The 25,707-nt window shown below is 45.0% G+C and overlaps 1 protein-coding gene across 2 annotated transcripts in view; it reads left to right on the top strand.

The window, feature by feature from the left end:
- The window catches only part of DPYSL2 (dihydropyrimidinase like 2), a 113,614-nt gene that overhangs the window by 74,600 nt on the left and 13,307 nt on the right, over positions 1-25,707 (top strand). For both annotated transcript variants that reach the window (XM_004466512.4, XM_004466513.4), the window contains exons 4-11: positions 4,671-4,835; positions 6,608-6,669; positions 7,193-7,273; positions 7,798-7,866; positions 14,313-14,433; positions 20,926-21,082; positions 21,534-21,675; positions 23,849-24,019. In XM_004466512.4, the coding sequence (XP_004466569.1) occupies positions 4,671-4,835; positions 6,608-6,669; positions 7,193-7,273; positions 7,798-7,866; positions 14,313-14,433; positions 20,926-21,082; positions 21,534-21,675; positions 23,849-24,019 (968 nt within the window). The remainder of the gene's footprint in view (positions 1-4,670; positions 4,836-6,607; positions 6,670-7,192; positions 7,274-7,797; positions 7,867-14,312; positions 14,434-20,925; positions 21,083-21,533; positions 21,676-23,848; positions 24,020-25,707) is intronic.

Raw genomic sequence — 25,707 nt, 5'->3', positions numbered from 1 at the left:
GCATAAAAGGATAAATCATAGAGGATGAAAAGAATAGTTTGAACAATATAAAATTAAATTTATGTATGGCAGAAGCATTGCCGGTAAAATTAAGGGGTAAGAAAAAATTTGTAAAATAATTTCAACAAAATGTTGAACAAAGAATTACTACAAAGGAGTAATACAGTACCATTTAAAGCTCTCATATGAATGAAAAAGAAAAAAAGGACCAAAATCCCAGTAGAAAATGGATGGGCAAAGAATTACAACAGACAGCTCACAGAAAGAAGAAATAGAGGGAAGTAGGTATAGCTCAAGTGGTCGAAGTCCTGCTTCCTGTGTATGAGGTCCCAGTTTCAATTCTGCATACCTCCTAAAAACAAGCAAAAATAAACAAAAGAAAAATCCTACTCTCGTTGGGGAGTGGATGTAGCCTAGTAGTTGAGTGCCTGTTTCCTTTATACAAGGTCCTGGGTTCCTGGATTCAATCCCTGGTACCTCCTAAAAAAAAAAGAAGAAATAGAATTAGCTCACAGACATGAAAAAAAAAAATCAACTCCACTAGTAAGTAAGAAATGCAAATTAAATTAATAATTGAGCATCATTTTACCAATCAAATTTGAAGAGATTAAAAATAGAGACTTTCTCATCTAGGAAAGGTAGAAGTCTTTCTAGAAGGTAGAGTCTTTCTAGAAGGTAACTTAGTACTGCACATCACAAACCTTAAAAAAGTAATGTTTTCTGACTCAGTCTGCTTCGAGGGATCTAAGGACCTATTTGAAATTTCTACAAAGATTCATACTAACATTATTAGGCTAGCAAAAAAGGACTCAATTTTAACGTTTAATGTTTAAAGAATGACTAAACAAATTAGAGTTTATTCATGATATATACTATTTCTTAGGCATTAAGAGAATGTTTCATAGTTAATGGCATGGGAGTAGGGGAAGCCCATAATATAATATTAAGTGCAAAAGCAAAATACAAAAATTTAAATGCAGACAATCTGATGTTTGTTTATTCTTTCTTAGAGCAGATTCAAACTTGTCTTGGACAATTCTTGCTTCCTCTTTTCTCCCTTTGCAGAAGCGAGGTGCACTTCTGTTGAGAGTTTCAAGGCTCACATGCACCGTCTCCCTAGCCCCATCCCCTTAGCTGAGAAGGCCTTGGCAGGATGGCGGCCTGAAGGCCGTGCGGCATCCCTACGTCAGTCACTCCAGAATCCCTCCCGTCCAAGCCAGGCCATTGGGGACCTGTCCGCAGGTGGACATAGCATGTAGCCCGCAGAGCTGCTTTGACCAGCTGTGCCTCAGGATGCTGCTGTTGCCGTGGGCCATGAAAACACCTTTCTGTGGTTACCGCAGGCATGTGGATCTTAGTTTTGGGAGTACCTGTGCTTCTTCTGAGGAGATAATTTGTTTTTTGTTCTAACAAAATTAGATATGTTGAACTTACTAGGTTTCCTTCTTTGCATTGGCTAGAGAGCCTAACTTAGTGAATATATTTAGTAAATATAACCAATGTGGGACTTTATGCTAATTGATTAATTAGTTTATTAGTTTATTTCTACATACTAATCTCATTCCTGGCTTCATTTCAGGTTCCACCTTTGTTTTCCACTGACCTCATTTTCTAGTCCTGTTTGTGTTTTATAAAATCTTCCTGTGTTTTTTGTATTTTTATAAGTGATTTTAAAACTTTTGGGGGGAGAAGGTGGACTATAAATAAAGAAATAGAATAAGTTACAATACATAGAAAAATACTTAGAGAAAATAAAATCTGAGTAGATCGATTTGGGGCGGGTAATGGAATAACATGTGATACCAATTTCCCTGAAATTTTCCACAGTTTTGACATTTTCTACTATAGGCAAAATTATTTGTATTATCAGGGAAAATGATATTTTTTTTAGAAAACAATGTTCATTCTTACCCCTTGCCATCCAGTAAAAGGAAGGCATTTCAGTCTGGCAGGAAGTTGTAACTGGGGCTCCAGCAGGGGTTTTCTAAGCGGCCTTCTTCAGGCATCGTGGTCGTTCCTTGGAGTTGAACAGGAAATGCTAGTTGGGTGCCCAGGAGGCAGGCTCCTTTGGTGCTTGGCCTGATCTCACATGTGGAATGTGAGCACTGGAAGGGAGCATCCATGCATTGATTTATTGAGCACTCACTGTAGCTAGGCACTCAGTGTAGCTAGGCACTTAATCCTGTGGGGGGAGCCAGACAGTAAACTAGTTAAACCAACACGTAAATCACTGCATGTGGTGTTGAGATGCCAGGGATGGTGACGTGTGGCCCAGATGAGAAGGAGAAGCCTAAGAGAAGAGCAAAAGGGATGGCTTTCTAGAGAGAGGGAAGTGCTTGTACACAGGCCTGGAAGTGAGAAGGAGTTCATGGTCAAAGAAGTGGAAAAGGATCAGGCTGTCCTGATAGTGGTGAGCAAGGGAGTGAGGGGCAGAGAGACCCTGGAGGGATCAGCCAGGGCCAGATCTGGCAAGACCAAGGGGCAGAGTTTGAATGTTACTCTGAAGACAGTGACAGCTACTGAGGATTTACTCAAGGGAGTGACATGATCTCAGTGAAGGCTGAAGAAGATCCTTCTGATTGCTTCTGAAGAGTGGTTCACAGGAGGGCAAGGGATGAAGCTAGGGGGGAATAGTTAGATTCTGTCCAAAAACAAAGTGATGTTTTTGTGTTTTCCTTTTTGGGGAGTGGGGGGTCACAATTTCAGAAAAAAAATTGGAATTGTTTTCTTAAGATTTCTGTGTTTTAGCATATTACAGACAGAATGGGCTTATATTAAAAGTGTATGCCATATTTGCTTTTATTAGATGGCATTATATATGTTACAAATACTGGACATATATGTATCTATTTAAAAACTATAGTGAAGTGGATTTCCCTACCACACGGAGGTCCAAGGTTCAAACCCAGGGCCTCCTGATCTGTGTGGAGCTGGCCCATGCGCGGTGCTGATGCACGTAAGGAGTGCTGTGACACGCAGGGGTGTCGCTGCGTAGGGGAGCCCCACACGCAAGGAGTGTGTCCCATAAGGGGAGCCGCCGTGCGAAAAAAGTGCAGCCTGCCCAGGAGTGGGGCCGCACACACGGAGACCTGATGCAGCAAGATGATGCAACAAAAAGAGACACAGAGTCCTGATGCCACTGACAAGAATACAAGCGGTCACAGAAGAACACAGCAAATGAACACAGAGAGCAGACAGATGGGGGCGGGGGAGAGGGGAGGGGATGGGGAGAGAAAAGAAAAAAAACTTAAAACATACTTACAAAATAGTAAATTTTGTCAAAAGAGAATTCAGCTTAGAGGTCCATAATTTTGAGTTCTACAAAGCCAAGCTTAGTTGATTACAATTTAGCAGCATCTGCAAATTTTCCATTTCAGTAATCTGAGCTCACTAGCAATGCCTGTTCTGGCATTTTCTTAGCTCAGGACCAGTTACCTGGGTGTAGAAAATCTAATACTTCGTTTAGGAAGAATGATTTAGTGCTTTAGATCCCCAAGAGTCCAGGGTTTTATCTTGTTACACAGGTGTGATTTGACCTTGGGAAAGTCATTGCAGTTTGTATTTTAGTATCTGTGCAGAATATAGTAAATAATAGTTCTGGGTAGACTTCCTGTCATCATGGTAAGGGGATTAAAGCTCTCCTCAAGTCCTGGGAGAAAGCATGGGTGAAGAGCCTGTGGCGGCAGGGAGCAGGCTAACATAGGCACTGAAGGGTAGCCTGTGTGACTGCAGGGCAGAGTGCTGGGGGAGATGGTGTGCAGTGATGTTGGAGATGGGTTAGGGCCACACTGGGCAGGGTCTGTTGTCCTTTTTGGGGACTTTAGTCTTTATCTGAAGAGTAAAGGGAAGCTGTTGGAGGACTGAAATGGGGGGAACTTTGACTAATAGACAAGCTGTCTCATTTAGTCCTCATAAAAAGTATATGTGTAGGTAATATTGCCCCCCGTTTTATAACAGCACAGAAGCTTGGGGTAGGAGGGATTAAATGGCTCACTCAGGTACCTTGCTGGTAAGTGGTGGAAATGGGAAATGCCTTCCCGTCTGTCCAAGTCCAGAGCTTCTCTTCCATCCTCCATACCAAGTTACCTCAGTAATAAAATAACAATACCCACAGTTTAAAAACGCTTTCAACTCTTGAGATGAAAGATCTCCCTGAAACTACAAAGTAGTATTATGCTGCTGAAATATGAGTGGTGAGGAGAGAGTGGCTGCGCCAGGGAGCTTTTAAAAGACGCAGTCTTGTGTGGCTCCTCTCCAGCATCTTGAAGTTCCTTCCCCTCTACGAGGGGCGGCTCACAAACATCTATCGACATGAAGAAAGGTTTGGCTTCTTTGGCTGGCCACTCGACACCGCCATTGTCCATAAGGACTCATTGTCTCCTAAGTGTTCCTAAGGTTTTGGCTTTCAGGGAGTTTTGAACTGAGAAATCAGATCTGGGCTGTTTATGCATGGTTTCACTGGAGCAGTCATCCAATGCCAAATTCCTTCTTTCTGCTTTCTCCCTCTTGGGCAGTTGGGTGGCTTCTGTGAATTCTTAGAGGCTGGTTGTGGAGAGCACATCTCGACTTTGAACCCAAGAAGCCTTATTTAGGATCAAATGAGAAAACACCTGCCATCCTGTGGCCCTCAAGGCTCTTCTTGGTGATGACAAATATTTGTTTTTCTCTAGTTGACCATGTTGTTCCTGAGCCTGGGACAAGCCTACTAGCTGCCTTTGACCAGTGGAGGGAATGGGCCGACAGCAAGTCCTGCTGTGACTACTCTCTGCACGTGGACATCACTGAGTGGCATAAGGGCATCCAAGAGGAGATGGAAGCCCTGGTGAAGGACCATGGTAGGTGGTGTTAACCCAACCCCTCTGGGGGGTTTCCATTTCATTCTGTAAACTGCCCAGCCCTGCACATTATGCCTGTAGATCCCATCTCCACCTCACCTGTTGCCTGCTTCTGGCAAGGAGAGAGCGCTGGGGGCTGTAGCTGATGCTCATTGGAGGTGGCCTAACCTAATGGAGAAGCTGAAGCGACATAAGAACATGACAGACCTGTTCTTACGTAACTACTCTAGGTTATTGGCTTGAGGTAGCCAGGTTGGACAGTTGAAGCTACAGCAGTTATTTCCCCTCAAAGGAGGATAACAAATGCTTGTCTGGTCAATTTTAGGAACAGTGTTTAGGAGCCCTGAGTGGAGGAGTTGGGTGTCAAAGCAACCTCTGCCTGCACGCCTGGAAGACCTCAGAATGGATTTGAGGGTCATGAGATTCTTCAAACCTGAGACAACCTGAGGGGTCTTTTCAGTCTCATGGAAATATGTTGGGGAGCAAGATTCCAGGGGTGGATTCTGAAAGGTTAACAGGGAGGCTGGGGGAACCTTGACTATTTCGTTGTGCTTCTGGGACCCTTTTATCAACCTTGGGGGTGTAGGTGGTGGAGCCAAACCATATTGTCTTCCTGATGGCCTCACACCTGGCTGCAGACTCTGTTCGTGGTGGGGTCCTGTGCTTATCTCATTGGTTCTCACCCTTCAGGGAAACACCTATTGCTTCAGGGTTTTGGGACTTCTAGGCTCAGAAGCACCATGTTCTGTGAGAAGAATGGCAGGAGGGAAATCTTTAGATACCTCTGCAGTACAAAGTGGCAAGAAAAAGCGTCAAAACAAGCAGTTAGAGATTTGGGTTTATTTCTCTGCCCTTCCAAAGACCATCTATGTGACCTTGGGCATATCACTTAAGTGACATAGGTCTCAGCTTTTTAAAAATCTCTACATGTGGGTATTGGACCAGATGTTTGTCTTTCCAGCACAAAAGTTCCACATAAAAGAAAATAGTTAACCTTTGATCTTTTTTGTTTTCGAGAATATCTGAGTCAAATGGATTTAACTTTTCATACTTACGAAGAATCTACTCCAAATCAGGTGGGAGGGTTGCCATAGCAACTCTTGCTTGGATATGTGTGAAGGGCCGGGATGTCATGAGGCATTTAGCTCAGGCAGATTCCAACACACCCCAGGTGGCTTGAATTATGCTCCAAGGCTAGGAGATTGTCAGTACAATTGTTTAAGATTGTGATGGATGTTGCGGGCAGGGACATTTGGTCTTGTGCCTTGGGATGCAAGAACTCTTAAAGTGCCAAGTTGGCAATTGCAACATCTGCTTGTTGCCTCACTGGACCGTTTCTTAAAAAACAGTATGAAGAGCAGTCTGTTTACCAAGGAAAAGATATTTATTACAGATCTTCATTGACAGAAACTTCTAATTAATTCTCTTGTTAAAGTCACAGCAGACTCTTTTTGGTGGCAATTGTTAATTTTGATGTAGTTTTAGAGAAAAATTGCAAGAATAGTACAAAGAACTCTTATGTATCCTATTCCCAGATTCACCAATTGATTAAATTTTATCCCATTTGCTTTATCATTCTCTTTCTCTCCTCTCTCATATGTATGTATGTATGTATCCATCCATCCATCCATCCATCCATCCATCCACCCATCTACCTATCTGTCCACATACATATGCATATTATAACTTTCTTAACTCCTTCCAAAATGATTTGGTTTTTGCTTATCTATTATGAGTCATCTCTCAAGCTCTCTATTTTGTCTGTCCACCAGGGGTAAATTCCTTCCTTGTGTACATGGCTTTCAAAGATCGCTTCCAGCTAACAGATTCCCAGGTAAGAAAAGGCAGCTTTCTTAACTTAGCTTACTGGCATTTGGTACATTTAGACCAATGCTGATGTCTGGGAAAGCAGCTGCAATGTCAGTATGTCCCTTCTCTTCAAGGGAAATGACTGTTGGATAAAGTCATTGATGTGATTTAACCTTTCTGCAAGGTAGCCTCCCCCCTTCCCTACCCCAGTACCAGTGTTGCACCAGGCTCTGGAATCTGAGTCTTGGAAACTTACCAAGTGACACTGTGGTCAAGAGGTACCTTGGAGCTTCCTTAGCAAGCCAGGGGTGTTGAGCTTCTCACTCCTGATCCACATCTTTTTAGATAATATGGCACCTGCTAATTATTGGGAGGATGTGCTCTGCCAGATGCGGGCTGAAACACTGCCTTTGGCACACATCAAAAAAGCCCGACTTGATAGAAGCAGCCAGTGGTGGGGTATATCATTTCATACTAGGGAGATGATTCTATCTGTAAACAGGAAGATGTAAGTCCCTACCTCTGACCCCCACCCTCCTCTCTCTCAGATATATGAAGTACTGAGTGTGATCCGGGACATCGGCGCAATTGCCCAAGTTCACGCAGAAAATGGCGACATCATTGCAGAGGTATGGTGCTTCCCTCTCATCCTTTGTTCAGTGCCACTAGGGCATGAGGCAGGTTTAAGAAAGTGACTTCTGTAGCTTAACAGCAAAGTGGAAAACCAGAGTGAGTTGGTGTTCTAGAGCTGGGCCTGAGAATGTGACTGCTGGAACACGAGTGCCTCTCTCTGTCCTGCAGAACATACGAGCCTGGTGTCTTTCCACGGAGCATTCATTTCTCTCAGTGCCATAATGCAGCCATCTCTGGGGTGGAGCATGTGAACTTTCTAGTAACAAAAGCATTTGACACTGTAGCTGAGTGCTGAGAGTGCATTAGATTTTAGCATCCCAGTGAATCAGATGAACGTTTTTTTGGGAGGCTCTTGTTGAACCGTCATGGCCCAGTCAGGGCTGGGAACCTTCTCATCACGGTGTCTTGCAGTCAGCAATGTCATTTTTACACCTTGCCTGTAACTTTTACTCAAGCCTCTAGGAAGCAGGGTCTGAAGTCTGGCTCTCCGTGACAGTCTGGCTTTCTTTAAATGTTTCAGGAGCAGCAGAGAATCCTGGACTTGGGCATCACAGGTCCCGAGGGACACGTGCTGAGCCGGCCTGAGGAGGTGAACATCTGCTGAGCGGAGCGTGTGAATCGGTGTCCACTGGGTGCTGAGCAGCCCTGACAGCCGTCAGAACCCTCTTTCTGCCTGTTGAGAATGGGGCTTTTCAGATGCTGATTTTAGTTCCACTGAAAAATCATAGGCTACATGTGTGTGTGTCTACACAGGCAAAACAGATTACTAGACTGAGCCCGTAGGGTAAAGCAGTCTGGGTCCTTTAGCTTGAAGATGCCTCTTTCTGGCTTGGATTCTCCATTGCCCTTGGCTTGTGTAGACACATACAGTCTAGGTTAGTGATTCAAACTTGAGGCCTCCAAAGTCTTATGAGTCACCAAAACAAAGTAATGGGGATCTATAAGCTCTTCTAAATATCTGAAAAGCATAATGACAATGGCAAGTTTTCCCATGATAATCTGCATAGGGCTTTTTACGTCATGAACATCGTTTGGAGGACAGAATTTTTCAAAATTGTAGAGGGAAAACTAATAGCAAGTGTCCTTGTTGGCACAGGACCACTGGCAAGGAGTATAAATTATAAGGGTAGTGGAGAATCTGATTTTCTAAATTAGAATTTTGGGCATTTAAATACTTTTCAGAGTTCTGCTCCTTAATGAAAGGCCCAAGTTAAGGGGTAAGAGGAAATGACAAAAGAAGAGTATGAGTGCAGTGAGCTAAGAGAATGATCGAGGGAAGTGCAATCATCAAGGGACCAAAGAGGTCTTAAATGAAAGTAAGCTTAAAAATTAGGAGTTTTCCTTCTGGAAACAGGTTGAAGGGTATTTTAGTTTCATGGCAAATACTATGCAATGGGTTGGCTTAAACAATGGGAAATTATTGGCTCATAATTTTGAGGCTAGAGTCCAAAGCAAGGTGTCATCAAACTGATGCTTTCCCCTGAAGACTGCCGGTGATCCTTGGTCCCGGGCTCCTCTGTCACATGGCAATGCACATGGCAGCCTCTCCTGGCCTCTCCCTTCTCTTCTGGGTTCCACTGACCTTCAGCTTCTTGCTTCCTGTGGTTTTGCTCTCTCTGTGTCTTAATTTCATTCTGCTTATAAAGCACTCCAGTAACAGAATAGAGACCTATCCTGATGGAGGTGGGCTACACCTTAACTGAAGTAAGCTCATCAAACGGGGCCACTGACAATGGGTTCACACACAGGAATGGTTATGTTTAAGAACATGTTTTTCCTGGGGTACATAGCTCCAGACCACCACAAAGGGAGTGATTGACAAGTTGAGTATGAATGCAACAATGGCCACCAAATCTCAGGACTCTGATCTCCCCTGTGAATACGAGAAATGCTTATGTTGGAACCAATGACTGGAAGAGGAGTTTGCTCCCCCAGTAAGTATAAGAGGATTTGGAATTGAAAGTGACAACTCTGGGTGAGCCATAAGCTGCCTTGGTGGGAGTGGGTTGGCACAGTATCACCTGGCTTTTCAGAATTTGGGGGATAGGATGAGGCTGGAAAATGAGAATCTCAGGAAAGAGACAGAAAAAAGAGAAGGTGGAAGCTACTTTGCAATGTTTTATGCACTGAGAATTTACACTTCCTTGGGCAAGGCAGTCCTTCTCATTGCCCCCCTCCCCCAGCACCATCTGTGCCACTGCAAATGTCCTCTCCTCAGGGAAAAGACAGAAGTTACTAAATTTTAATATTTGATGGTTCATCTTCAGACCATGGGCTATACGTCCTTCTAGAACCATCCAGGCTTCCTATGCATGCTAATAAGGTGAAGGTCAGCTAGAGCCAGCAGAGGGCAAGGGAGGTTGGAGGCCTTTGTCTTAGCTGATGGGGGCCTCATGCTATGACTTTGGCTGTTGGACAGTGAGTTGGAGAGGCAGCTTATAGGACAGAAGACTGTCTCACGAATGGACACACAGCGATCCCTGAGGCCGATTTTATACATGCACACACACACATGCTCACACGTGCACACAGGCACACACATAGATGTGCAGTCACTCTGTTAGCCCCTAGAGCCAGTGGGGCTGCCCCATTCTCCTTCCAAGGGCATCCCAAGGGTTCCTTTCTGTGCCTCTGTTACTGCTTCAAGGCTGGCTTCAGTGATGGAATGAACCAGATCTCTCTGGGACAGTCACTTTGAGGTGGGAGGAGTGGTAGAAGCTATCATGGCCCTTGGAGTTGATCCTAGGTTCAGTCTTGAAACATTTTTGGGATCAGGCTTTTTAGCTGCAAGGGGTCTTGGAGAGATGAAAGGTGAAATGGTTCTTATGGTAATTTTTTTGTCCTGGTAAACTCCATTCAAATCTAATGCTTATTGAGTGCTCATTCCATGTCACACGTTGTGCTCCATATTTCATATTTGAGCTTTCTAACAGTCTGGGGAGGTAGAGATTCTAGAGCCTCCTTTGCACAATGCCAGGGCACCTTTCACGAAGACTACAAGGCTGTGGCCAGGGAGTGCCCTTTCCATTCTCTTCCATGTGCCTGCTGCTACCTGCAGTTGTGCAGCAACGGGGCCGTCACTTACCTCCATCTCTCTCACAGGAGGAAACCTAAGGCGGTCTGAAGTTAGGTGGCAACCCAGTATCACAGAGCTAGTAAGTGCAGCGTCTTGCCTGCCCGCCCCGCAGTGTGCACACACACCCTTACACAAGGATTCAAAGCTCAGCTCAAAGCCAACCGGGTGCACATAATCAGGTACATGTAACCTGGGGCTGGACTTATTAGAGAGTTTTCTCTTGGTTTCATTCACTGTGTTGGCTGGGTAGCCGGTCTCTTCCTGCTCCAGTGGCACAGGAGATGTTACCTCTGAAAAAAGCTGAATGCTGCTGATTTGGGTTACATGAGGCTACTTCTAAGACCCAACCTCTTACTTGAGTTTTAGAGTCTTCCTAGGGGCTTGCTTTCCTCTTTCTCCTGCCATCTGCTCTGCACCCCCAAATCCCTGTGAACAAAAACACAAAGCAAGCCCTCCTGGGTTACTGAAAAGGAAAAAGCTATCAAAGGGAAATTGTTCTCGTTGCTATTTTAACCAGAAGAGTTAAAACCCTTTTTACATGGTTAGGCGTAGGTGACTTCTTGTCTTGCATTTGTTGCACTGAAAATTTCAGAACCCCCCTGCTGCTGATTATGAGGCTTCTCTGGGGGCTGGCAGACCAAGGAGCTCATCAGTATGGGACGCGGAGGGTCTGCTGAGCTCAAGAGAGGCTGCCTTTTAGACTTACTCTTTTATCTGCTTTCCAGAGTCTGTTTTTTTTTTCCCCAACCAAGTTATCGGTGTTGCAGACTTTGCATCGACTATGTGCCAGACACTGTATTTGGTGCTTCCACTGAGTAATTTCATCCTCTGACAGCCCGGTGAGGTGAGGAGGAGGGGAATGTTTGGAATTCAGGTGGTGGAGTAGGATTAGAACCCAAGCCCACGGGCTCCAGCCAGTGCTTTTCTCCATCAGCTGCTGGTTATTATCTTTAAGTCTATCATGAGGGATCTGTTGTGTGTTAAAACCTACGTGGGTGATAAAGGAATTTGGAGAGAACCGGAGCATCATGGTCCAGGTAGGGCGAGAAGGCCAAGAACTACGAAATACAACCCCTGAATTCCTTGATGGTTCTGTGATCTCTGTAAATGTGGTGATGGTTGACTTGTACATTGTACTTTACAAAAAAATGGTCCTGCCACAGAGGCTTTTCTTCCCTGCCCACTGTGGGAATCTGCCTGGCAGGATTTTCCCTGGTTTTCAAGCCAAGAAGATTAAAACAGGGCCGGTAGAGAATGTAGACATCTAGAAACCATCTGTGCATAAATAGCTGAGCACATATTCTGATTGTGGCAGTGCTGGGCTTGGGGTGGTGAGGTGGGGAGCTAGCAGCATGAGTTAGGGAGGGGTCCTTTGTGAAAGGGCTTTGTAGGCCGTTGGGGAGAAAGAGGTAGAGAGGAAGTAAACCTGTAGAGTGGAGTGCGGTGGGAGCTGTGAGAGGGATGGCTGCAAGATGAGAGGGCACTTGAAGGTGAGGGGACTAGAGAGCCTTCACGGAGAAGGGTGCTTTGGAACTGGCATGACTGGGGCCTGCAGGGAAGTGAGGGGGGTGTGGGTGGGCCCGGGGAGGTAGTGCCATGTGCTGACACCATTGTGGATTCCCGGATAAGTCACTCCCCTCCCTGGACCTTGGGATGCCTCATCTTTAGCACTGGAAAGTGGAATTAGCTGCCTGCCAAGCTCTTGAAGAACTAGGTGGAGAGGTTTTATTTTTAAGCTGTGATATTTTCACAATGTTTTAAAGCAATATTATTTAAATGAGTTGTGTTTATAAAGAACAGTTTCTATTTCATATCGGAGGCCAACATGTGTAAACACAGAAGGGTGAAAATATGTCTCCTACCAGATCTGGGTGGAAGGTGGGGAGTGTGGTTTTAATGTTCTCTTCAATGAAGTGCAGCGTTTCAATTTGACCTCTGCCTTTTGCCTGAGGCCTCGGGAAAGTCTGGGGCGGGGAGGAGTCAGAACTCTTGCTGACCTCACATTGGATGAGCAAATCCAGACAGGTCCCTGACTGATCCTTGGATGCTTCCCACCAAAGCTGATCCTAACAGAATCCAATCCTTCAGTGGAACTGGGACTTTGCTTGATTTACCCTCTGTTTAGTCTGATTGCACATCCCATTTTGCCCAGGACAGTACTGGTTTATGCCACCTGCTCCCATGCAATTGTTAATACTCTTTTTACTTTCAAAAGTGTCCCAGTTGGGACAATAATTTATAGTCATCCTGACGAATGGGAAGTGATGCATTCAAATCGTCCTCACTCCGCTGAGATGATCACAGAGTAACTGGCCTTGCAGAGATGCTGGAAATCCCTCTTTTGTGCTGTGTCCAGGCCAGAGCCTCTGCTGTTGTAACTGGAGCCTGAAGTAGAGGGAGGGCTTATCTCAGTTATGCGAGGAATTAAAAACATTTAGATGTTTAATGAGGTTTTTCAAGAGCCATTTGTTGTCTTTGGATTTTTTTGACATCTCTCTTCACTTTGTTGATGCCCGGAAGGCCAAATGTGAATCAAGTTGTCTTAGTTTTATTAAATTAGATTATCAGTTAATGCAATTATAGAGGTTGAGCTCTAGGCTAAGCTCCTGTAAGCTTGGGTCACAGAGTTAATTCAGTTAGGAACTCAGTTATTTCTTGTGAAAAATAACAGCGCCTTATGGAACAGCCTAGCTTTGAATACCATTTACATAAAATGAAGTCATTTATTTGCTCAATAAATATTTTTGAGCACCTGCGACATACCAGGCACTGTCTGGGACCTTTAGGGGTGGGACATGGAGGATACGAAAAAGACCCAGTTCCTCCCCTTAAAAAGTTCAAGCTGGGGCATTTTGCCAGGATTTGGGGGTTGGGAGCAAGTGACTTCTCTCTCTCCTCTCTCATTTATTGTGATATCACACACACACACCACACACACACATTTATATATATATCACAATTCCCAATTCAGTCATTTTAAGTGTACAATTCAGTGGTATTAATTATATTCTCAATCGTATGCTACCATCGCCCTAACCCATTATCAAGAACTTTGTACCTATTAAGCAAAAACTCCCCTGCTAATTTTTAATCTATTTTTTGTCTCTACAAATAGCAAATGACTTCTTGAGATATGCAGTTCCACACCTTAACCTGTACTTCCAGTTAGCCATGAAAAACACACATTATCAATTCCTCTGTAAGGTCCTATCTGTTAAGTATTTAACAGGGATCTTGAGAAACTATTGAAACCTCAAATTTAAAGACCCAGGTTATTAGAGCAGCTCTCCCGTCTCCTTCCTAAGGTTGTACCAGTCCGTGGCAGGCTGGCTGGCCCTCTTGTCTTGCACACAGAGGGCCTTTGGTTTACACAAATGCTGTCTGCTCCATCCCCACAAGCCCTGTGAGGTTGCATTGTTCTGTGGGTGATGCTGGCTTTGTGGGCATCTGATGGGAGCCTAGCGCAAAAATAACATCGCGCAATGTCTTGACTCAAGAGCATGTAAGTGGAGTGAGTAAACTGAATTGAAAGCAGTCAGTTTCCATGTGCAGTGGTGCTTAAACCTCAGCAGGAATAAAAATCCTCTCGTTATTAAAACCCACCTTCAGAGTTACTGATGCCACAGGCCTGAGGCAGGGCCCGAGGACCTACCTTTCTGATAAACTTTAGGCAGATGCTGATGTTGCAAGTCTGCTGACCACATCTGGAGGCCACTGCTCTTAGGGTGCCTGCTTACCCAGGAAAGGGCCAGGAAGGCGTTTCCCCATCGTTTCAACTATCAGATACGCACGGCATTGGACAGGTTGCCTCTGCTTCCCCTCCCTGCTGCCCCAGTGCCTCTCTAGGTGGAACCTGGAGGACACAGCTGTGCATTGCAAATTCTCTTTCATGGTGGGTGGAGGACAAAGAAAGGGAGGGCGGGTGGGCAGAATTCTTAAGTCCAGATGCTCTTTCGTAGGTGGAGGCCGAAGCCGTGAATCGTTCCATTACCATCGCCAACCAAACCAACTGCCCGCTGTACATCACCAAGGTGATGAGCAAGAGTGCCGCCGAAGTCATCGCCCAGGCCCGGAAAAAGGGTGAGTGCCACCTGCTCTCTGACGAGGCAGGCTTGGAGAGTGAGGGAAGGGGACGGTTCCTTTTCCAAACCCTCCCGCCAAGTGGGCCACTTTGATCACGTTCCAGCATTACCCTAATTACAGTGAGGCGAGGCAGAGGGCTCTGGTTTCCTCCCTTTGTTCCACTGCTGCGGCCTTGTTAGTGTCTATTTAAAGCACACACGGCAGAGGGCGGGTGGGCAGACATTTCCCTCCTGGCCCCCTTCTACAGAAAAGTTGGATTTAATTTGATGCAGTCTAAATAAAGGAGACACATACACAGATTACGTCAGCTTCCATCTGCCACAGAATCCTTCTGGGGAACGTTATATTGCAAAATGCCTTTCCCCTCCATGGCTGGTAGAGATTTCCGCCAGGATGAGAGAAAGAGAGAGAGAGGGAATGTGTGTGTGTGTGTGTGTGTGTGTGTGTGTGGCTGGGGGAGTTTGCCCTGGACCTCGTCGTATCTAGTTCTGGTACTCCACCTACTTCCTGTAAATGAACTATATATCCGTATATTTTGGGCTGAGGATGGCTTCTCTCTTATTACCAGGGAGTCCACTGAGAAGATTATGGGAAACTAATTTACTAAGTGCACCTTCCAGTGGTTCTTCCTGTGGCTGTTCCATGGAGAACCTCATATATTATGAATGCAACAGAGATCTGTTGTAACCTGCGGTTTACTATATGACTTTGGATTTCCACGCAACTTGTCTTAGGTTTGGAAGTGTAGTTTCACTTACAGAAAGCCTGATGGAATATAGTCACCCTTGGAGGTGCATCTTAGCCTGACCTTTCATGAACATTATAAAAGAGCCATCCATTCATCCCTCCCTCCCTATACCTCCCACCCTCTTCCTCCCATCCTCCCTTCCTCCTTCCTTTCCATCATGTTTTCCCCTTCTTTTTCTGTGCCTCTTTGTATTTCTCCATCCCTCTTTCTCTCTTGCTTTATTTCTCATTCATTTTCTCTCTCCATCTCTAACTTTCCACTTCTCTCCTTTCTCTGGACTTCTCTCTGGTTTTCTCTTTGTCTCTCTGTCGCTTTCTTTATTTCTTTGTCTCTCTCTGTGTCTTTCTTTCTCTGCCAGGAAGGGAGCAGTTTGACTCTATGACTCCATATCCAGTTCTCTGTGGATCTGATCCCCATCGATAAGATGGGCAATTTGGAGCAAGACCTAGAACAAATTGCTTGGTGACCACTGACTCAGGTTGTTTCAAGAGATAATGGCTTCCAGATGGACCCAGCAGTTCCTGGCCCTGTTCTTTGGAGCTCTACTGGAGCCTCTGTCCTCAAGCTTTGCCGCAAATGGTGGCTGCATTTCTGTCTTGGAAATCTGCCCTCTCCTGGCAGCTGGGAGGAATTGCCTTTCTGAAATAAAAAAGCATTGACCTAAAATAACATAATCTGCTCAGAATCAGCTTTGAGTTGTTTTTCTAGGAGACATCGTGGATGATTACTGAGTGGGTGTCCCTCCCTTTATCACCTGAGGCACATACCTGCAATATGGCCTGTCCTGTGTAGGAATCAGCCTTAGCCCTGACTCTGACTGCGTTGCCACTGCCTCCTCATTGCACTGGGAAAGTTGGCATAGTGCTGAAAAGGGGGGACATCAGGCAGCAGCTTTTTTTATTTATTTTACCAACAATGCTGTACACAGATAGCAAACCTTTCAATGTGGTTTGAGACTGAGACCCTGTTTTCAGAGGGACCAAAGAGTTTGGCCTCAGAAGAGCTGAACACAAGGCACATGGAATTGCAGCTTGGCCCTGGCTTGGCGGACCAGCCATGCTGAGACCCTTCTCATTGGAGGATGAGGAACTGGAACAGTTTTTGTAAAGTGTGTGGTTTACAAAGTCCAGCCCCACCCTAGCACTCTGCAGCTCATGCCCGGTGTCCCTCTATTGTCTGTGTCACCTTTGGTCCTGTGTGAGTATTGGGGGGTGGGGGTGGGGGTGGGCTTGGAGCCCCGGGAGTGCACACAACTCTCCAGTCTGTCCTTTGGGGTGTGAGTCCAGGTCTGGATTCCAGGGTGGCACTCGTATTCAACCTGTCGCCCTCCAGTCCTTGAAAGCCTTGGCTTCAGATGAATCTGAGCTGCCCGCAAGGACTCTCCTGTGTGTTCCATTAGCTAATTAGCAATAATGAGAGATCTCGTCAGGCGCCTTCACTTCTTGTTTGAATTTCATTACAACATTGTGAGGTAGTCTTCAGGAATTTTTGTATTTTACTTTATAGCTGAGTAAACTAAGGCTCAAGTTAATAGATGGTGGAGCTGAGCTTGCTCCTCAGGCATCTAACGCCCAGGATTTCCCTGTTAATATCTGACTGACATATTCAAGGCCTGAGATTATTTTAATATGGGAAAATGCTGGTGACCATCTCCTTCTCTGCATCTGTTGGGGTTTAGTTCCTCAGCAAACCTGGTAGAAACAAACCCTGGTGCAGTCATGAGTGATATGGAAGTGGGTGGGGATTCCTACATGACCAAGAAGGGAAACAATAGAAGGTTGTGTCACGAGTCTGCTCTCCGGATTCAAACCGCCGGGCTCAAATTCTGGCTCCGCTCTGTGTTAACCATGTGATGCTGGGAGGTTCCATACCAGCACTAGGCCTCACTTTTCCATCACCTACAACAAGGCAGTCTTGTACCCAGAGACATGATTGAGAGTGGCGTGGGGGTTGGGTTGTGAATGTCATAAAACCTCACTTCTCCTTGAGGGGGTCTTCCATTGATGGGTCCCAGGCACTGGACTCGGGCATGTGTTCTGAGAGGAGAGGGAAAGTGTATGTGTCTCCCATTTGTTTTTCACTGTACTTTTGTGGGTGTACTTAGAAATACAGGTACTTGATTTTCAATGGTTCCTGCTTTGGATCGTCCTTTTGTTTAAAACGACTTTACTAGTAACTGTCAACCCAGGAGCTGTCAGACATTTCTCAACCCAGCCTTCCATTTTATGGCAGTGTATTTGTGAATGCCCAGGTCCATTGTGAATAAACACCATCCCCGAAGTCCCCTGCAGTTCCTGGCCTTACTAGAGAGCTTGCCAAAAGGCTGGCTTGGGGTTACATCCTGCAGTTTAGACTTTCCCCAGAGAAGGAAATAATGAAGGTCAAATGGCGGCCAAGAAAGCTTCAGCAGTGTGTTTAGGGAAGTGCAGAGAGGCTAATTAAACTTATTCCATGGTTTGTTATTATTATTATTATTATTTTTTAAAGATTTATTTATTTATCTAATTTCCCCCCCCTCCCCTGGTTGTCTGTTCTTGGTGTCTATTTGCTGCGTCTTGTTTCTTTGTCCGCTTCTGTTGTCGTCAGCGGCACGGGAAGTGTGGGCGGCGTCATTCCTGGGCAGGCTGCTCTTTCTTTTCACGCTGGGCGGCTTTCCTCACGGGCGCACTCCTTGCGCGTGGGGCTACCCCACGCGGGGGACACCCTTGCGTGGCACGGCACTCCTTGCGCGCATCAGCACTGCGCATGGCCAGCTCCACACGGGTCAAGGAGGCCCGGGGTTTGAACCGCGGACCTCCCATATGGTAGACGGACGCCCTAACCACTGGGCCAAAGTCCGTTTCCCTGTTTGTTATTATTAATAGTAGTTATTTCCAGCATGCAGTTAAATAGTGTAGTGGCTTGGCTGATCTCCGGAAGCGCACCCATAGCCCTGCAGGTACAGTGTTAATGAAATGGAGAGAGGAGCCCTGGGAGGGGGAACCCCAGGTCTTTGGTGATGAGAGGCAGAGTCTCCACTGCAAGTGTCTACCCAGTCTCTCCCTGGAATTGGGGGCCTGATATATGGTGATTTAATTCCTGTCCTGTCTTTTGGGGTAGAAGAAAATAAATGAAACCAAAAGACATTAAACCTGGCAAGGACCCCTGATCCCAGGCTTCCATCCTGTCTACCTCCTCGTCCTGGTGCCCACCTCCTCCCTGCTCCCCCATCTTAGCTTGGCTCAGGTCCAGGAGTCCCAGCTCAGCCTGGGTCTAAGGAGATAGATTCTGGTCAGGAAAGGCCTTGGAAGCTCTGGCTCAGTTCTGGGTTTTCCAGAAGTTGAAGGCTGAGTTCATTTTCTTGCATGAGGTGGGTGTCCACAGACAGTGGCAGCCCCAATCTGGCTTGTCTTTCTCAGAGGTGAAGCCAGAACTTTCCCACAGTAAACAGCATTCACACTTGATGGTAACTATGACACATACATTAGACCCACCCCTCCTTGTACTCAAGTTTTCAAAGGCAGGACTGGAGAGTGGATTCAGGGAGAGGGAGAGGATGAGCAACATCAAGTTAGAGGAAAATCATTTAAATGTTCATATTTTGATGCCTTCGTCCAGGGATTTTCTAAGATAGACAAGTCCTTTTATTCCAAGCTATTCTTTCTTGATCTTTCTCATTTAGAGGAAACCAGGAAAACTGTTGAGGTGTGTAGCCTTTGTTTTTCTAATGACTTGCACAAACCTCACCTGTGTGCCTAGATGGACAGTAGCCAGCAGGGCCTTCCTGGCTGGGTCACAAGAGTTACACTTAACAAGTTCCATTTAATCAACCGCAGGCCCGGCGCGAGTGCCCATGAGAACTGTGGGCTGGCGCTGGGTTCTGCCCAGTCATTTGCATTTCATAAATGTCCTTGTGCAGCAGCCAAGGCCTTCTCCTCATGTGGTGTTTTTTCACTTTGGGATGAGCTGCGGCAGTTTGTGCAGCCACCCAGCTGGCTCCATTGACCAAATTCTGGCTGGGAGGTTTTGAGTAGGTCGGGAACCCAGGGGACCCTTCCAGGCAATTCTGAGCACTGGCCTTTATTCTTCTCCTTGGGGCTTCCTTCTAGGCGAGGCTCCCCCTGCGTTCTGGAACCTCCCTCCTTGGGGATTGTTACTGATTTCCTGAAGTGAACTGCCTGCCCGACCTCCAACACTCCCTGGCTCAACAGCGACTTCTTTGTGAAATTCCTGAGGCAGGAGGGGGCAGCTCTGTGGAGCCAGCTCTCTGAGTGGCAGACTGCGGCAAAGAGGGTGTTGTGATACATTTATCAAGTGATAAGGCCTTTGAAAGGCTTTGCAGAGGAAGAGGAACGCATTCCTGACTGAGAAGTGTTCAGCCTTGAGGGCCCTGTGTGTAGAGAAGAGGGACTGTCTGGACTGTGGGGGGAAGAGGCGGGGGTTGGCCCTGTGATGGGAATAGGTGAGGAGAGGTGAATTCCTGGTGGCGGTAAGGATGACTTGAACTCTGATACCTTCAATTAATTGATTTTTAGACCATTTGTTCAATTTAACACATTTATTGAATGCCTACTATAATGGAAGTGACTCATTGTCTTCAGGAATCAAAACAGTCTCAAAACTGGGTGTTAATTAGTGTGAAAGATGGGATTTCCAGATACACGGGGTGATACCGGGGTGATACCGAGCTGTGTTTTGGACCGTGTTAAAGAGGGAATCAGCATTAGGTACTTCAATGAGGAGTTCTTTTTTTTTTTTTTTTTAATCCCCAAAGGCAGAAAGTCTCCTTTGCGGGATTTTATGGATGAGAATGGCTTGCAAGATCACTCTGGAAATGTCATGGAGCCTGAATGAAGAGGTGGGGAAGGTGGTTAGGAAATCAAAGATAAATCTAAAATCCAGTTGGGAGGTTCTGTTGGAAGGAGCTAGGAAGAAATGATGAGGACCTGATTTGGGGCAGGGTTGTGTGTGGATTAAGAGGAAAGGATGTATTTAAAGAATGAAAGAATTGGAATTGATTGTGTAGAAACAGTTCACAACTTTCTGGATTGAGCATACCTGAATGGATAGAGGAGAAGGTGTGATTTGGGCATTAGGGAACTAGCAAGCTCATTCTTGGACATTGTCTTAATTAAATCAGACTAAGCTCTGAAATTCTGAAATCTCAGTACCTTAATGAATAAAATAGTTTATTTTCTCTTTTTACAAACTGTGCTGCTCTCCAGGGCAGCTCTCCAGGGCAGCTCCCTTCCAGTGGTGACTCAGGGATTCAGGCTCTCTCTTGGGCAGATCTGGAGGGCCGTATACTTGCTCTCAAATGTTCCAGCCTCGTAGCAGCACATGTGATTTCCACTCACAGCCCTTAACCAAAAGGAGACACTGTGAGGGGACTGGAAAATGTGGGAGAGCCAGAGCAATGTTTGGTGAACCATAAGGTGAAGTGTGAGGTGCCATGGATCATTAAAAAATAAGAGTGTAGAAGGCACTTGGGCCTGAGCACCTGAACACTGAGCCAGAGAAGACAGATTTGGAATTCAACAGTTAGGAGGTGGAAATATTTAGAATGTTTGGAATCACTTAGGGAAAGTGTTAGGAACCGAGGCCAAAAGTGAAATCTTAGGGAACACACGTTCTATTGATGAGTTTGGCTGAGCTGTTGGATTTCCCCAGACAACGGTTTCATCATCTGTAAGGCAAGGTTAATGTCTTCTTGGAAAGGATGCTTGGTGAGCTGCCTGATGCCTGGTTTGTTCTCTTATCAGGAACTGTGGTGTACGGCGAGCCCATCACCGCCAGCTTGGGAACTGATGGCTCCCACTACTGGAGCAAGAACTGGGCCAAGGCTGCAGCCTTCGTCACCTCTCCGCCTCTGAGCCCTGACCCAACCACCCCAGACTTTCTGAACTCCTTGCTGTCCTGGTGAGTACTGGCAGCTTACTGACACTTTCCTCAGACCAAACTGACCTCATAGTTAAAACATGGCAACTGAAATCAGGCTTTCAACATGATAAGACACCTGTTTACCAAAGTAGGCTCACTAAATGAGAACAGGGAGTTGTCACTCTAACAACATTAGGAGAGAGAATTCCAATAAAACTCTGAATTCTAGAAAGTGAACAAAAGGGGATTCATGAGGTATTGAAACAGTTCATTATGGAGCAGTGTCACCCATAAAATACCTCACAATATGGATTTAGATACAGCATTGTAATGGAACTTCAGCAACGTATAAACTGTTGCCCAAATTGCCTATTTCCTGAGGGAAGACGGGGCTATTTCAAAACATTTTAGTAGCCTGGCCCATTAAATATGTTCCAGGGTGATTTGAAGTCAGAGATTGTTAAAAGCCATTTGTATGTTTTCCTTCCAGTGGAGATCTCCAGGTCACTGGCAGTGCCCATTGTACTTTCAACACTGCCCAGAAGGCTGTAGGAAAGGATAACTTCACCCTGATTCCTGAGGGCACCAATGGCACCGAAGAGCGGATGTCCGTCATCTGGGATAAGGCTGTGGTAAGGAGCAATGGCTTCACTTTTGGGATGGCCTCTGCTTTCCTCTTCCTCCTTATCTGCGGATCATGGGTCTTATGTGAGCCTTGAAAATTAGTTGAGAAAATTCTAGAAGCTGCTACTTGCGACAATATTTCTTAGGTTTAGAAGTCCAAGACTACTCCTCCTAGGTAATTTCTTCCTAAATAGTACATATGTCTTTCATATTGTTATCCTCAGCAGAACCGTAGAGACAGAAAAACATGGAGTCTTACATGACTCTCTGGGTTGGTCAGGAAACGGCTTCCTCAGTAACCTGGTGACTTTCTCAGTTAATCCTCTTCTACTCTTGGATATTGACTCAATTTCCTTAAAACTGTCTTTTAGGACTCTCTAGGCTTAGCATTTCCAACCCATTACCAGCCTCTGATGGGCCTGCTTTGGACATACGTTGACCTTTAAGGGACCTTTGAGTTTTTTTATTTTCCATGTCTTTAAATATAATACAGAGGAGGGTGGATGTAGAGCAGTGGTTGAGTGCCTGCTTCTCATGTACGAGGTCCTGGGTTCCATACCCAGTACCTCCTTAAAAAAAAACAACAAAAGACGTAGTAACAGAATAGGGTTTCTGCTTCTCAGTTAACTTTTTAGATTATGTAAACAATATATCCTTATTGTAAAAAGAATAGAGAAGTCAACAAAAATCACTCATAATACCAGATTTCAGATATAACTATAATTTATATTTTCGACAATGTGTTTTCCTTTTTTTCCCCCAGTGCATGAGTGCATGTGTGCATGCATGATGTGTATGTATGTGCGTGAGTGTGTCAATAACATTGAAATCATACATACTACTTTGTAGCCTGTTTTTAAAAATGTAATGTATCAGGAAAAATTCTCCATATCCTTAAATATGCTCAAAAAAGTTCTTCTTAATAGCAGACTTTCATTTTACTGTGAACTCTGATGTGGAATTCATTAGTTGGACATTTATGTTGTACCTTTTTTTTTCCTGGGATAAACATTTTTGTAGAAACATCTTTTTGGACACATCCTTAATTATATCCTTAGGAGAAATTTCTAGTAGTGGTAATTTCTGGGTTAGAGGGTGTGTATACTTTTAAGGCTTTTGCTATATCTTGCCAAAGTTCATTGCAGAAAGACTGCATCCGTTTATACACCACTAGCAGTGTAGGACGTTCCTATTTTCTCCACCCGATCCCACAGGGTGTCATCATTAAAAACAAAACCAAAAGCTTTGCTGTTTTGATAGATGAATTTTGTATCTCGTTTTTAATTTCTTCATTTACTAATTAGGGTGAATATTTTTTCATATGCTTATTGGCCATTTTTTCCCTCTTCTCTAAATGCCTGCTCATTTCCTTTGCTCATTTTTCTGCTGGATTTAGAGAGGGTTTTCTAATTTGGAGCTATGTAGTCATTTCCTTGAATTCCAAAGGGAAAGTGGAGCATGAGTGGTAGAGATGAGAAATTGCAGGGAAGGGAAGGATTTGAAGAAATGTGGTAGACACCGAGGTATGCTATGTAAAGCCAGACGTGGAATTGAGACTTCTAGGACTGCTAGACTAGGAGGCTAGAGCTGTGCTTATATTTTCTTCGAAAGGGCAACCAGTCAAGCCAAATGATAGTTCATAAAGAGGCAGAGCCACCCTTTCCACTTTTTTTTTTTTTAAACTTTTATTTAGAAAAGATTCAGATTCAGAGGAAGCTGAAAAGACAGTATAGGGAATTCCTATGTACCCTTCATCCCTGCTGTTACATGTTATATAAGAATCAACAAAGCTAGGAAACTGACAGTGGTGCCATGTGTGTGTATAGGTCTATGTCATTTTATCACACATGGAGTCATTTACCCACCACTGCAATGAAGATGGAGTGTTCCATCACCATAAAGAGTTCCCTCGTGCTACCCCTTTATTTTCACACCCACTCTTCTCCCCTCCATCACCCATAACCATGGGCAACCACTGATTTCTTCTTCTTCCTTATCCTCTTGTCATTTTGAGAATGTTCTATAAATGGAAGCTTTTGTGATTGGCTTTTTCACTCATCGTAATGCCCTTGAGACCCATCTAAGTTTTTGCACATATCAGTCGTTTGTTCCTTTGTATTGCTAAGAAGTATTCCACACAGTTTTTAACCTCCTGTTGGTATGTGTTGGTCTACTCATCAGGTCACTGGGAAGATGGATGAGAACCAGTTTGTGGCTGTGACCAGCACCAATGCAGCCAAAATCTTCAACCTTTACCCCCGGAAAGGCCGCATTGCTGTGGGATCCGACGCTGACCTGGTCATCTGGGATCCAGACAGCGTCAGGACCATCTCTGCCAAGACACACAACAGCGTAAGGCCTGCTGACAATGCAGATTCAATCCAAACAAGCTAGAGGCACAGAGAGGCAAAGGAATGGAGAGTCCTAGGATTTATTAAAATAACTAGCTGTGATAGAAATTAACGTTTCCCCAGGATATGCCATAACTTGGAATTTGCCAGGATAAATGAGCTATTTTACTTTCTTTAGTCGTGTCAATAAGCTTGCTACTCCTATTTTGGAGTATCATGACCATGACTTTAACTTCCAAGCCTCCAAAGTCATTTCAGGATATCAGAAGCCTCTAGAGGTGAGCGAGACACCATTTCTTTTTTTTTTTTTTCTTTTTATGAGGCCCGGGAATTGAACCTCGGACCTCGTATGTGGAGAGCCAGGGCTCAACCACTGAGCCGCATCAGCTCCCCTATTTTTTTTTGTCCATTTGCTTCTTTTTTTTTTTCCTTTTTTTTTGTTAGGAGGCACCAGGGACCAAATGTGGGATCTCCCATGTGGGAAGGAGGCTCTCAACTGCTTGAGCCACATCTGCTCCCCACCATTTCATTTTAATAGTTTGGTGCACCCCTCTCGTAATGTGTTTGGTGCAAGGCACCTAAACAAAACACTCAAATGTTCTCTCCTGGGATACCTGTTGGGCAGTCATGTCAGTGTTGCCATTCCGAAACCGAATGACAGTTCCTCTCTGCTGTATAGGGATTAATTGTCTTTGACTTCTCCCCGGATAAAATAAGTGTCTGCCTGGCCATTCCAATCCTGGTTTTAGGATTTGCAGGTTTGGGGTCTCTCTTGCCTTTTGTCTAGGCTGCAGTGCTTGTGGATACCTTCTTTTGCTAACGGGGCCCTTGGCAGGTGACTGTGCATCTCAGGCTCCTCAGCTGTGAATGAGGGACTTAGAGAAGGTCTCTGAGTCCTGGGATTCTCTGAGATCAGTGAGCCTGGAGCAGAGGTCTTAGGTACCCCTGATACCCAATAGATAACTGTATAAATACAAAATTGAAGGAGAAATGGGCGTGGGCAGGAGTGTTTTGTGTCAGGAACACTTATGAATCTTGAAGTGAATCCTCATGATTGAAGAGGATATGCTGGAAGAACTTGTAAATTGAAAGGTGGCTCAACAGGGAATATGATTCCAGATTGTCTACCCCAGATGGCCTGGGCCAACAAATGCTGACCTTTCCCCAAGTGCCACAGCCACCTCAGGGGCAGGTTTTAGCACTTCTCCAGGACAAGCCTGGGCCTTTTGTCATACCCTGATCCTCTGTTGTTTGGGCAGCAGTGCCGTGGCTACAGAGCTCACCTCCAGCTTTTGCTGGCACATATGGGTGCTGGAATGATGGGTTCCTTCTGGAAAGGCTGCTTTGCCCTCAGTATTATGGCTGGTTTTTCCTCCTTTTCCACTGGCTAGATAAGCCTCATGAAGAGCCTTAGGATCAATCCACTCCTAACACAGTTCATAAATTCTTGGGGATCCATGATGGCTTTTTTTTGAGCAGAGGCTGTACAGTCCTGCCTAGTGAACTTATGTATTAATATACATTTAATATTGAATTTCTATTTATTATTTAAAATTTTAAAAATTAGAGCAATTTTAGGTTTATGGAAAAAAATCTTATAAATGATTCAGCATTCCCATACATACCACTATTTATTAATTTTGCATTAGTGTGGTACATTTCTTAAAACTGATGAAAAACTATTAACAA

This window comes from Dasypus novemcinctus, chromosome 25 (genome assembly GCF_030445035.2).
Source record: "Dasypus novemcinctus isolate mDasNov1 chromosome 25, mDasNov1.1.hap2, whole genome shotgun sequence".
In the NCBI taxonomy this organism is placed as follows: domain Eukaryota; kingdom Metazoa; phylum Chordata; class Mammalia; order Cingulata; family Dasypodidae; genus Dasypus; species Dasypus novemcinctus.
The sequence above is the reverse complement of the archived record's forward strand: the minus strand, read 5'-3'. Positions and strand labels throughout refer to the sequence as shown.